General features: G+C 41.8%; 1 protein-coding gene across 2 annotated transcripts in view; it reads left to right on the top strand.

The window, feature by feature from the left end:
* The window catches only part of vps39 (VPS39 subunit of HOPS complex), a 34794-nt gene that overhangs the window by 13539 nt on the left and 6506 nt on the right, over positions 1-14749 (top strand). For both annotated transcript variants that reach the window (XM_083792468.1, XM_083792467.1), the window contains exons 15-21: positions 2830-2916; positions 3219-3292; positions 3748-3964; positions 7261-7389; positions 7831-7933; positions 8219-8264; positions 8974-9123. In XM_083792468.1, coding sequence (XP_083648594.1) covers positions 2830-2916; positions 3219-3292; positions 3748-3964; positions 7261-7389; positions 7831-7933; positions 8219-8264; positions 8974-9123 — 806 coding nt within the window. The remainder of the gene's footprint in view (positions 1-2829; positions 2917-3218; positions 3293-3747; positions 3965-7260; positions 7390-7830; positions 7934-8218; positions 8265-8973; positions 9124-14749) is intronic.

Here is a 14749-nt window from a genome sequence, read left to right as displayed (position 1 = left end):
CTAACGGCTAACAGACTCAACATATAACCTCATTACACTTGTTTTTATTCATGTTCTATATTATTATGAACTTCAACTATTTAATTTGTACATTATGTATCTTTTGCGATGTTTCTCTTTTCTTTTTATGTAAAAAGTGGAAGAAATCTTCTGAGATGAATGATCAAAGAAGTAGATTGACCTTGTCACTTAGATGAGTCAACCTTCATGATAATTCAGAATTACCAAGAGTTCAAATTTGCCCATTTGAATCTGCCATCTAAGTTTACATACAGAACCGTGAAACCAGGCGAAACATTTCCACATCTGCCTCCACTTTGTCTGTCTGATTGGGCCTGCTGCAGAAACTGGGGGGAGATGCATGGTTTTATCTGGTCTGATTTGTGTTTTCTTTAGCATTTTCTCTGCCGTTTTACACTTGTACAGTATATACATACAAGAGCCAATGGGCCTCATTCATGACATCGATTCTATAGTGCTAATGTATTAGCATAGTCTGATTCATCATTCTTCTTAGCTGAATTTATATGTTGATAAACACAACTCAAGTGTGCTCTCACGAGACATGCATGCAAAGACTGAACTTCTCTTCTTCCCAGCTAAGTCCTGCCTTATGCGGGAGCTAACTATTTCCGTAGACAACGCCCTGGTAACGTCTGTCCCAACAGCCAGGAACCATGGTGTTGTCCTGGACAGTCTCTAACATACGACGTATTAGACCGTTCCTCACCCAAGAGTCAGCCCAGCTCCTAATCCAGACAACAGTCTTGTCAAAACTTGACTATTGTAACTCCCTCCTTATTGGCCTACTGGCATGTAAACTTAAGCCTCTCCAACTGACCCAAAATGCCACAGCTCGCTATGGCTCCCCCATATCTTGCAAGTCTGATCGAACCCTACAAACCCTCCCGCACACTCAGATTAGCCAACGCAGGGAAGCTGGAAGTACCACGTCCCAAACTCTTCTCCCTTCTGTCTGCAAAAATATGGAATGCACTTCCCATTACAATCAGAACTGCAGTCTCACTCCCAATCTTCCACCGTAGTCTGAAAACCCACGTTTTCAGACTCCATCATGGCCCGTAGCACTTGCCCTAGCCCCTTAGATAGCACTTTATGTAGACCTAGATAGCATTTTATACAGACTTATAGCATGTTGCGTAGACAGCACTAGAATTTCATTTTATGTAGTCATAACACTTTATAGTATATATGTATAGCAGGGTTCCCCAATAGGCGGCCCGCGGGCCATTTGCGGCCCACAGAGCGCCCCCTTGTGGCCCATGAAAGAATTAAAAAAAAAAAAGTTTTTTATTTATTTTTTAAGGGTCCCAGATATAAATGGCATTAAATGGCGGTCAGTAGCCTATGCATGTCAAACTGGGCATCCTTTTCAAATGGGGTCTTGCCCTGAAAATGAATTTTCAGGGCAAGACCTCGAGCGTGCAGACTCGGCCCCCAGCCTGGTACGCTAGTCAAGATATGGCCCTTGAGGAAAATTAATTGGGGAACCCTGATGTATAGTATAGTATAGTATGTATAGTTTATATGTATAGTTTCATTATATAGATATTCCACTGTTACGTTCTTAGCTTACGCATGTTTCATGATAACTACTTTTTTGTATGTGATGTATTGCCATGCTTTTTTAATTCTTGCTTAATGTAAATCGCTCTGGATTAAGAGCGTCTGTTAAATGCCTAAATTGTAATGCATGCTTGAACACTTGATTGAATGGGGGAAAATAAATATATATATATCTATATATCTATATATATATATATGTATGGAGAGAGATCCCTAATGTCATCAGTATGTACAGTATATATACTAACCATATATTGGCATATTGGTTGAATCAGCAGTTCTGGACAACCGCCTATCCAACTAACTTCGGACTACACACACTATTTACGGTGAACTTTAGCTGTGAAAGGCACCTTAAATATACCGGTAGTAGAAATATAAGTAGAGTGAGACCCATTCTGGGGAGGAAGTTTTGGTGGTATATGTAAATATAAATGAGAACAGTGGGTACAGGCGTACAGCCCACCACAGCTTTGACGTTTTTTATTTAACCAATTGGTATAAATTTGATTTTATCTATAGTATTTCTCTTGTCGTTCGTTTATACAGTGCACTCGGTGCGTTGTCGTTCTAAAATCCAGTGCGCTGTGCACCGGGTGTGCCGAGTGCCCGCACTGAGCGACCCTACCCTGAAGCTGTGGTTGTCCGGTGTGAATGCGTCACAGCACAGGTCGTTCGTAAAAATGGCACACTGAACGCACTCTGTGACATCACCGCCCACCACACTGAACAAACTGACCACATTCCCGGTGCGCATTTCCAAACGCACCCTAGATCAGAGCTGTCTTAATGTAATTTAGATTTGCGTGGTATGCTGGGCTGTTCTCACCGCGACCATGCCTGTTTTTAATCAACCGAACGCAGAACGTTGATTTAATGCCGAATCTGATAAATTCTGGCTCACTTTATCCTTCTCATGCTCACTTTTTTATCTTTTATCTCTTACTCTATTTTATTTAATTCTCATTCACTCTCTCTCTCTCTCTCTCTCTCTCTCTTTTTCATTCTCTGCCTCTCTTTTTCATTGTTAATTCAAACCAGCTGTTTGTAGTTGCCAATTAAAGTGATTCCTAGACCAGATCCATTTTCTATTGCAGGAGGAATTATGCAACACAACACTATACCCTAAATAGATGACATATTGCTACTTTCCGACATGCATTCTAATCCTCCCCATTTGTTCTCTCCTCCCTCTTTCCTCCCTTCACCTCTCTTTCCCTTCACCTTGTTTTCTCTCGCCAGCCCTCCAGGTGTTATTGGATCAGTCGACCAAGGCCAACTCTCCCTTGAAAGGCCATGAGCGAACAGTGCAGTACCTCCAAAGATTGGGTACAGTAAGCTCAACAATTACGCCAATGTGTTTAATGTAACTCATGCTGCTTCTGAGTTTGGAAGTTGTAAAATTTGGATTCCCAAATCCCAATTATAATGTTTACTGAAGCTGTTAACAATATCAATATATTTTAGATGTTTTAAATGTCATACTTTAAACTTTAAATAATTGTAAGTGTATTTTAGATATACCTTTCTCCCTAAAAATGAATCTAAAGGTTGTCATTTTCTTGCCAATATTTGTATAATTTGACCCATAAATATTCAGTATGGGTAACTTGTATCCTCCCATGCCACAGGAAATGAGAATCTGGGCATCATCTTTGAATTCTCCCCCTGGGTGCTGAAGATCTGTCCAGAGGATGGGTTGAAGGTGAGAGCGTGATATAGCCGGACAGCTTGCCTTGACTGATTTCTCCACTCCTTCATTCTTCTTTACCCTAGTGTCTTTCTCCCACAAAACTACACCGTATTTATTATAACAGTCTGGCAGTACTGACAGAATGTGAAACAATAAGATATCAGGCCTTTTGCTTCTTTTTCGTGTCTGTTCCATGACGTGACTTATTTTCCTGACTCAATTTCAGGAATGTGTCAGACTAAAATGCTAGTTTTTCCTTGTATACATTGAATAACCTTTGGTAGGCTTTGATAATGTTTCTGGGTTGATTATATGTGGCTCTTTGTTTGTTGAGACATGTCACTGTTGCTTTAAATTTTTAGGCCTTCTGGCCTGCGGTATTCAAAGAAAGCAATAATAAATCATGATGCTTGTTTTATCTTGTCATCTTCTTTTAAAGCCTGTCTCTTTTTTTTTCTCCTTCTCAGATCTTTACTGAGGACCTGACGGAGGTGGAGACGCAGCCCAGGGACAAGGTGTTGAACTTCCTGAAGGAGGGCTTTAAGGAGCTGGCTATTCCTTACCTGGAGCACATCATCCACGTGTGGGAGGAGACGGGGCCTGAGTTCCACAACGTGCTGATCCAGCTGTACCTGGAAAGAGTCCAGGGCCTCATGAAGCAGTACCTCAACTCACTGGCTGAGGGTACGAACATGAGGGAGGGTTTGTGTGAAAGGAAATGAAGGGGGGCAATGGTAAATTCATACTCCCATCATATGATTGGCCTCTATTTCCGTCCATGCTAAACCCCTTATCCTTAAACTTCTTTGCCTTTTTTACTATTTTTAAAAACATTTTTTTATATTAATATATAGCCAATCTATAAGCTCACAACGTGTTGATGTAGATTGGCTAGTTGAACTATTCAAAAATGTTTTTACAAAATAGTTAAAAAAAAGTTTAGGGATAAGGGATAAGTTTTAGCATGGAAGAAAATAGAGCCATTGTCGGCATGGGACACACCATTGTACGACCAAGGCTTTAAGTTCATTACCGACACATAGCTCCCAGTTTGTTTCTGGTTGAAATATAGCATGTATAAATATAGCATGGGTTCGATTCCCGCTCGGGGCGCTGTGGGTGCTGGCGGCGTGTTTCCTCCTCCGCGTCATCAGTGCCCATACCTGAAGGCGGGTTGGCGAAAGGGCCTTTCTGTGTGGAGTTTGCATGTTCTCCCCGTGTCCCCTAGGGTAGGTACCCTCACAAAAACATGCAGTAATCCTGGTCTCTAAACTGCCTCACCCTGGCCAGCCGGGGCGCCTGATGGAGGGGAAAGGAACTGGTTGGAATAACGTGTTCCTTCCACGCGCTACGTCCAACCAGGGAAACTCCCCCCTGTCAGGTGTAAACTGTAAAGGAGCAACTTGGACACTCAAGCATGAAGGAAGCATGAGTTAAGTCCGTTGCTCTCCCCAGGTTGGCGGAGGGTGTGTAGAGCCCAGGATCACATTTAGATGATTGACACAGGGGTGAAAAATGGGTTACAAAATCGTGTGATAAAAATATATAGTGATAAAAGCACAGAAAGAAAGTTAAGAAGTTAAGATTAGATTCTGGACTGCATTTGGCCACACAACAAGAGCATGTTGTGAAAGCCTTGCATACAACAAGATTGAATGGAAGCACTCTGCCACACGCTTGCACACATACAGTGCATAAAGTAGAAAAACTTCCATATAGGTACTTAGCATTGAAATGTTTTGTGCGATTACAATTAGGGCTGCATGATTATGACTACAATAACTAATTAATCACGATTACTAATTATGATTTTTGGTGGCACATTGAGCTTTTTGGGGGCATGTTATCTATCTATAAATGTACCATGTGTCTGTACGTGTGTAAGGCTGTAATCCACGTAACTCGAGAACTGTTCGCCCCACCGACTTCCAATTTCCACACCCCCACAGGGAGTGTAGTGCCCGGTGTCGAGTCGGTTGGAACCATGGTTGTCCAGAACCGCCACAAAAGGCCTCTCCCCGGGCTCTGGACAGGGCCCCTGCACAGGGTCCATATATGGAGCTGGCTTGTTCTGACATCACAACACTCCATATTTGGGCATGCCTGACACAGAACTCCATATATACGTGTGTACGTCTGTAATCCACGTAACTTGAGAACCGTTCGCACCACCGACTTCAAATTCGACACACGTTCAGGGCTCGACAATGCGAGCAGGTACTTGTATTTGCTACTAAAAATAGTACCGTGCGAATTGTGAAATGCAATTTGTAGCAATTTGCGACTATAGAATTTGACCGTTCAATCGTGATAAAGACAAGGCTCTAATAAAGCAAGTGCACATTCTGAGTCGCAGTTCTATACCTTAATTTATATTTCTGTAGTATGGCGGTGTCGTTTACCAAAACGAGCAGATCTACAAGCTAACAACGTGTCGAGGCTCAGTGCAGCGTTAACTTGAAGATCTATTCCCCTTGCTTCCACCGCACCCCCCCTCCCCCTTTTAACACGCTGTGCTGAGACACAGGCAGATGGGTGGAACGGGTACTCTGACACAGGTACAACGTGTATTGCATAGCCAGGTGGGGCATGGATCTCCAACTTCCATCATTACCGACTCAGTGCTCTACAGCCGGGCACCGGTCTAGTTGTACAAATAGTGTGTAATTGTTTTGTGATTATATTGTTCCACCTAGAGCCTGATGGGTGGAGAGATAGGGTGTACAGTGTTCTAGCTCTCCTTGTGTAACGATGAATGAAGCAAAATGTTTTAATTAATTGCCAACTTAAGTTTCACAATTCGATAAATCGTGAAACCTAAGATCATGCTTTTTGATGAATTGTGCAGCCCTAATTACAATACCATCGCTGGTTAAACAAAACAACCAACCACCTGGCACGATAGATGGCCAAGCTCCCAGCTGTGTGTTGTTTATCACCATGGATACACACGCCGGGGTGACCGAGCGCACTTTCAGGGTACAGCTTCTGCAGCACCAGTCTCTCTGTACACATTATTTCACTGTCTGAGAGCAAAGACTGGTGGATAATATCACATGCAAACTACACAGAAATAGATTGTTCATGATTACCCAAAAATATGCTTTGGGTGGCTATTTTGTTTTACTGTCACTGTATATCCTATACGGGGACTGACTTGAAACTGTGGTCTGGATTCAATTTAGTCATTTCATTACTAATGGCTGAGCCTAGGAAAAAGAGTGGTAACAAAGCCGTTCACTTGTCAGAGCTTAGTTACAGCTTCATCCAAGGGCTTATTTGTCCTATTGGAGGATGTGGACTGGATTTCCCTGAATAGGACAGGCTTTTCAGAAAAAAGCTCCCTATTCATGCCTGGACCTCAACCTATTCCCAATAGAAATACGGTATCAACCTCCCTGATTTCTCATGTTGCCTTGGATTACAGTGCCACACATGGATTAAGTTTTCCTCTTTTGCGATGTCATCCAAGGAGTAGTCTTGCACAACTTGGCTTGTGTCAGAGCTCATTATCCACTCTATGCGTCTCTGTGCATTAGAGCCCCTAATGTCCATCCAGGGACTGTCAATGCAAATGGTCCTGTTGGCTAAATGTGCCACATTTACAGAGATGCTGATTAATGGGAACTCTGCCAGGAAAATAAACTAAGGAAATAAATAATGGGGTCCTTAAGGCTGGGTACCTGCTAGCCTGCTAGGGGACTTACTGTACATGACTGTGTGTGTATCATAAACTATGCAAAAGCTACAGCACAACACACGTCATTGTACAAGTACAGTACAGTTGCCAACAATGACTACGACTTAGCAACAATCTCGCCTCAGGGCCCGTGGAACACTCTAACCGCCACTGGTCCCGATCACGTTTTTTGCTCCCATCCAATTCCGAGCATTTGAAAATGACGTGATCTGCCCCCAAAGACAACCCTACTTTAGGGATATCAGCAGTGTTCCATTGTTTTCTCTTTGACATGCTGTAGGGGAACCAGCGGTGGCAGCAGGTAACGAAGAAGGTGATCTGGGGGAGTTCAGGAACAAGTTGCTGTGTTTCCTGGAGGTTTCCACCAGCTATGAACCAGCAAGACTCATCAGTGACTTCCCCTTTGATGGTAAGTAAGTACTTACCATCAAATGATGGTAAGTTTATCATTGAGGTTCCCACCTCAATGATAAAGGATTCTGCATTTCAGAGCTGTACTGTATACAGTACCTTCTATTCATATACCAGCTATAGTCAGTTATGTAACATCCAAATCATCACTACAACCAAACTACACTACAAACAAACGATTCACTGACAACCTTCCAGATTACCACACCCAAATCATATTATTTACTGTTTTTCTGTGCTGGATTATGTTATATTCTTATTAGCTTGTAGGTCTGCTATTTTTGAAAAATCGTGAAAATATTTATTTCAGAAAACTGGAGGATTTAGAAGATTTCTTTTAAATGTTGAGGTCAGGTCTAAATGGTTTAAGAGAGGATAAATGTTATGTAATCCTTTCCTGCACATTAATTGTATTTCCATGTGTTTTCCCACTCTTAAGGCCTTCTGGAGGAGAGGGCCTTGCTGCTGGGTCGGATGGGCAAACACGAGCAGGCGCTCTTCATCTACGTCCACATCCTTAAGGACACCCGCATGGCAGAGGAGTGAGTAGTTTTAATCACCGCTACAGACTAATCATTACACAATCAACTACAATATTTCGCTGGCTGCCTGCTTGATGGCTCACACAATTTACTGTAAGCACTGAATTATTTTAGAACATAGCCTTTGGTCATGTGTGCTTTGTCTGCCTTATGCATGCTGTGTATTACAGTCTCATTACAGTTACATTTTCTTCAGTCAAACAGTTAATCAAATTCTATTTTACAAGCACATTATAACCGAATTAATTTGGCAAATTGTGTTTTCTCTGTGTTGTCCTGCTGTAGGTACTGCCACCGACATTATGACAAACTCACCGAGGGAAACAAAGATGTATGTAATGTAATTTTAACGTCTAATCAGTGTCCAACTTTATATATTGACCAATTTCTCTTGCATGGCAAACATTGTAAATAGGTTGCAGCTTTTGCTAAACTATGCATCAATGTCTCCAAGACAAAGTTGTTAAATGTATTGTGCTTGGCATTAAAGGCTAATCTGATTCATTCATGTTCCACCTACCAGGATGAGGTAATAGTCTCAGCTGAAGTAGACGACACTGTACTGTAAGGAATATCTGAGTAATAAGAATAGAGGAAATACTGTATCTGTTGCACTAAAGTAATTCGGCCGTATAGTGGCAGAAAATGCATATTCTGTATTCAGTTTGGTTGATTTTAGAGCCGAAACTGAATACCGGTAGTCAAAGAACCGAGGTTGCCTTAGCCTACCGTTTTGTTGTGATGACGTGATCAATACTCGGCTTCAAGCATGACACACGCACGCACTCGCGCACGCACGCGTGCACACACACACACACACACACACACACACACACACACACACACACACACATGAATGTACGTAGCTATGACAGCAATGGTACAAAAACTGTTAAAAAACTAAATTATATATACCATAACAGTAATAATTGATGTTGTTCCTACTGTTTCCTATATTCGGTTTTGGCCAAGAATTTCCCATTCGGTGCATAAATAATGGAAGCAACTATTATTAAGCCCTGTATTTGTGTCCATTGTAGGTGTATCTGTCTCTGCTGAGGATGTACCTGTCTCCACCTGACGTGCACTGTCTGGGGCCCATCAAGATGGAACTATCAGAACCTCAGGCCAACCTCCAGGCTGCCCTGCACGTTCTGGAGCTGCACCACAGCAAACTCAACACCACCAAGGTACAACAACACACATTACTAAGATGATCTACGTCTAAATTGTAATAAAACACACAACAAAAATCATATCAAAATGATTTTTAAAATGTATTTCATTTTAAAAGAAGCTAATATATTTTGCAGATTATTACACCTTTCTGGCCTTACATTATTCATTTCCAAGGGGCGGTTACAAACGATTCAAACGTCACAGAAAAACAATTCCCACAACAGTGGGCTTTGATTGGGCACCCACAACTCTGGGGTGAGTGAAATGTAATTCAAATCAAGGAGTGCCAGACCAATCTGCCCAGGGCTATTTCTTAATTTTTTAGCTGTGCCAGATTCATCTGGTTTCCAGGCTAAAGCAAACTTCTGCACTGTCTGCTTCTCTGTTGATGTTGCATTGCACACATCATTATTTGGCCTATAATTAACTTGTCTAATGAATTATTAATTTCATACTTTTATCTTTGAAAGTATGAAGTTTGAATGCTTGATGTCGCAGTTATCTTTGGGAAAAACACAATAAAATGCTGTGATTGTTTATATGCAAATAAATTATCTGTAAATGTCACACCTCTTGGTAGATGTGTGGCATTTTTATTGATTTAAAAATAAATAAATCTATTTGTCTTTCTGCCAAAAGACAGCACAAGAAAATATCATATACAAGAAAAATGTACTATATACATACTGTGGTATACATAGTTGGTGTTTACATAATCCTAGAACAAAATATTCTCTGTGTCTTTGTAAGATTAGTAGAAAGTTAGAAACATTCAAAAATGCTGGCAGTGGCTAAATAAACTCTGGTAGTAAATGGGTTGACTTGCTGAGATACTTGGAGTAGCATAGCATAACAATTTGTGGGTTGCCCTGTATTCAATGCTTTATAACATCAGGCTTGATTTAAATAGTATTTTCATTATTCTTGGTTTGTAACTTGGAGTCCCAAATGGATGGGGTTTACCACACTGGCAAAATTGTAGTAATTTCATACTGTAAGTTGTCCATCACATGAAAAGTATTCTAAAGAGATGTTTTAAATACTTAGCCTACTTTGTCTCATCCTTCTGCACTGAATGAGATTGTGCCTTGGCTGAACCCCACCCATCTGGTACTTTGAGCAGGGTAAAACTAATTACAAAAATTACTTGCAGATACGCTTTGACCTATGTGTCTTATTATTCACCCCTGTGTCTAGGCACAGTGATGTTGATGGAAACCATGTGGTAATAGCTGTCATAACAAAGAACCCCATTAGACAGATTGGCATTTAAGTTGGGATTAATCAGGGGATGTTTAACGTATTATGTTGTATAGGCCTACTGGTGTTCAAGAGATGCAGGCCTTTCTCTTTTTGAGAGCAATCCCTCAGAAAAAAATCACACCCGTGTGAACTGAGTGGTGCAACTCCCCTCTCTCCCCCCTCTCCTCTCTCTCTCTCATTAGCAGGCAACAATACAGCACTAATACTATCTCTCTCTGTTTCTGGCACAACAGCGCCCCTACTGGTAGTCATGTCATACTGATGCTCATGAACACATACATAGGCACATACATAGGTGAACCAACACATAGGTGAACGCGGACATTGCTGTTCCTTGGAGTGGTTGCACCACTCAAAAACCCAGACATAAACAATTACACATTTACAAGCTGGCTTTGATTAAAATCCTGCAGTCCTGAACTACAATAGACGCAGGTTTACGTGAAGGGCCTTTGATGCATTATGTGCAGGCCTTAGATGTAGGTCCTTATCATATACTATATCTGTCAACAGAAATAGAATAGTAGGCTGAATGACAACCATTTGGTTCTTGAAGTTTCTAGTGCCCCGACAGGCTACAGACAATACTTTGTATTCACAATGTTCCAGGCTAAAATCCGGCATATGACATACTTCATGCCACATTTCCTTTCCCCTGTGTCTCCAATCTGTCCCATCACTCACCGCTCACCCTTAAAAAAATTATTTATTTGTCTCTGTATTTTGAATAGGGAAGTGTCAGATTTTTGGGTCCAATGCCAATAAAGTTTTTTGGAACGATCTAGCCTATATTTGACCGATATGTTTTGCTAAATCTTTAAATCTATTTGAAAACATTTACATACTGTGGGACATGACGTCTGCTCTTTTAGGAGGAACATGACGTCTGCTCTTAAAGGACATTTTTTTTAAAGAATCCTTTCCACAATTAGGCAATCTGCAAACTGACAACTAATCACATTGCAATGGGTTGTGAGCTTATATATCTGCTATTTTATAGAAAAAAGGTTAAACAAAATATTCGGGACACATTGGCTGCATGAATGCTGATGTAAGTAAAATAATGGACAATATATTGATAGATCGGTCAGGCTCTAGTTGGGAGTCCACTGTAATTTTATGAGACCGAGAGAGAAAGACATGTAAAGGCCTCGACAGAGTCCGTTTTTGCCTTGCGGAGGGGAGTCAAACGCACACAAAAAACGTACCTGTGTGAGTTGAGTCGCTATTGTAGGCTTATGTCGGTCTATAATGTGAAATCAACTAATCATCCACTAGATGGCAGGTATGACAGATTAGATTGTACAAAAAGTACTGATACAAGTGCCACTTTATTTGTGTTATGAGTTGAGATGTAGTTATAACTATATTATGTATATAGTGTATATATCATCATAATTGAAGTATATACCACTGCCTATGCTGGCCAATCTACAAGCTCACACGCGATACCTTGCAAGCTTGAAACTTGTTTATTCTAATTGAATTGACCCTGTTTTGCATCTTTTTCTAGTGATGTAATCAATGAATCATTGTGTTCATTCATTGTCAAAGGAAGCCAGACATGATGTTCATTACTAGTGGATGATCATCTGTAACGGATAACACGGTTTGTTGGTCGAGTCTGTAAACGGCCAAATTGTCACCACATGGAAGCATAGGATTAGGAGACGATACACCAGGGCTGGACTGGGTCAAAATAATTAATCCCTGACATTTGGCCCAAAAACATATTAAAGCAGGGCAGCCCAATGAATGGGCAAAGCAGTGCTTCGAACGATGATGTCATGTTGTCCTGTTTAACTTTAAATGTGATCTATCCATGCCGATCGTGTTTACAACTCCATGTGCCGGCGGCATCCTCTTTCAAGAAAGAGGCGTCGAGCAGAGGAGGAAGAGCCTTCTTGCTCTCTGCTGGAGAGCAATAAGGGGTACGCCAGGGGTACTTTAGCTCTGCTTGCGTCGAGGAACTCCTTGCGCTGCGTTGCATTGGGGTTCGTACCCAGACCGACGGATGACGCAAGGGAGCTGCCGCAAGGGGAGACATTTCTCTCACCCTCCGTTGAGTTCTCAAACTCTGCCCGAACCCGACCAGGCCCGACCCGACCCGACATTTTAGGGCCGGGCCTAAAATGTATGCTAATCAGTAGGGCCGGGCCGGGCCTGGGGCTCCATGAAAAAAAAAATATATATATTGAATTTCTTTAGAATAATAAAAATAATAGTTCTGTTCTGTCTGTTTGTGTATTTATCTATTATGGAGATGGTGCTGACTGGCGTTTCACTTTTACTCTGTGTAGAGTTCTCAAATTCTGCACAAACCTGACCAGGCCCGACCCGACCTGACATTTTAGGGCCGGGTCGGGCCTAAAATCTATGCTAATTAGTCGGGCCGAGCCGGAGCCGGGCCTAGGGCCTGATCAGTTAGGGCCGGGCCTTAATTTTCGGGCCCGATGAGAACTCTACCCAGTCCGTTGCTTAGCGCTGCTTGCGTCAAATATCTAATTACTGAATTAAGTAACTGTAAACCATCTGTGGTGTTCACATAAGCCTGAGTAGATGATAAAACGACAAAGTGTTTTTGAAAGTAAAATAGGAGAGAAGTATTCAATCCCAGGCCAAGGGACGGAAGTCCCAGGCCAAATGCGGAAGTCTCTGCCACTTCACCATCAACACTGAGAGCTCTGTGCTTTCAGCCTGCCAACTGCAGAGGATCACTCCACATACTGTACTGTAGTGGCCAAGCAATAGAAACCTCACCTTTGTGGAATGAAAACAGTCTCTCTATGAAAACAGTCTCTCAGCAGACTGTGTTTTGCTTCTCTACATATCTTATCACAGTCTGAACACCATTGAATTGGTGTAAATATTTTAGTAGCAGAGCTGCTCGGGTTTAAGTATTTATCTCTCATGGAATGTGCCACAGCACAGTGATACAAAATTGATACTATTTTAACACAATGCACCATAAATAAATACTGAAACCAGATATAATCAATAGGAAGGTGTATGCGTGTACTATATGTAAACTATTAATTTCCTTTTTTATTAATTTTTTATTTTGGAAATTATTTGTGGACCCCCCAAAACAATTGGCGACCCCCCCGGAGGGGTCGCGACCCCCGGGTTGAGAACCCCTGCCTTAGTTAGATAATTGCACCTGTTGGTTTTAAGATGGAGGTCTGTACAACTCACCTTTGACAGACAAAATGTAAATTTGGCGTCACAGCAAAATCATTAAGATGACTACGGCTCAAACCCTTGCACTCATTACTATACTGTAGGTTGCTTGTAATGTTGTGCAAGCATTAAAACTTGTTGTGACTGCTAGTGTGGACAGATCAAATGCAAAACATGTATAGTGGAAATGGTTGTATGCGCAAAGACAATGGCAACCTGTGTCAAACCATAGACATTTCACGTTAACCATGTAAATTGTAAACAATACTTATACTTGGATACAATACTTGGAACCCCTGGGGTGCTATACTTCTATCTTGCACCACCTTGCCCTTTATGCCTAGTCTTTAAGGCATGTTTTACTATTTTGAAAGAATAGTCTATTTCGACACGTTGTCAGCTTGTAGATACCGGTAGGCTGTTTTAACAATTAAATGTTTTTCTGAAAAACAGTAAAAAATGCATAAAAAGTTTAGGCATAGAGCCCTTTGTCTGCACCTCAGTGCTGAAATAACGTTGAGCGGTGGTGAGTAAAAACCGAGAGAAGGGCTGGAGCGGTGGCGGTGGTTTGCTCTTCACCGCGGCTTGTGACGTCTTGTTGTAGTTCGGTGGTCACCTCCCCACCGAAAATCCAGACTACGAATGAGCCTTTAGATCTCCATAAATGGAGCTGAACTGTTCTGACCTGTTCCATATGTTGATCCTTCCTCTTTGATGTCTCTCTTTTGACTGATACATGTCCATTTAAACTCTAGACGGTCCTGCCCCAAAGTTATTTGTGCAGCTGCAGCCGGCGAAAACTAGTGTTCTCAACCGGCCCGAAGATTAAGGGCCGGCCCTACCTAGGCCCTCATCAAACCCTGTACACTCAAGACACTGCCCCCACTGCCACCCTTAGATCTCCATATATGGAGCTGACCTGTTCTGACATTCCATATGTGGATCTGACCTCATCACACCCTGTAAACTCAAGACACGCTTCATATATAGCCAGTACAGTACACTCTCCGTCCTTTCTCAATCTGTATACGGAATGTAAACAAGACCAGCCATGTGTCCCATCAAAAGTGGTGACCTATTGAATGTGGTAGATTAGAATGATTACGCAATCACCACAGACTGCAAAGCATTTTCGTGTAACACCCGTGGCTGGGTCGATGTTGCTGCTTGTAGCAGTCTTGCGTGTCTCCGTTG

Source organism: Protomyctophum parallelum (genome assembly GCF_964188405.1).
Source record: "Protomyctophum parallelum genome assembly, chromosome: 20".
NCBI classification, from domain to species: domain Eukaryota; kingdom Metazoa; phylum Chordata; class Actinopteri; order Myctophiformes; family Myctophidae; genus Protomyctophum; species Protomyctophum parallelum.
Note: the sequence above shows the minus strand (reverse complement) of the source record. Positions and strands in the feature narration are given on the sequence as shown.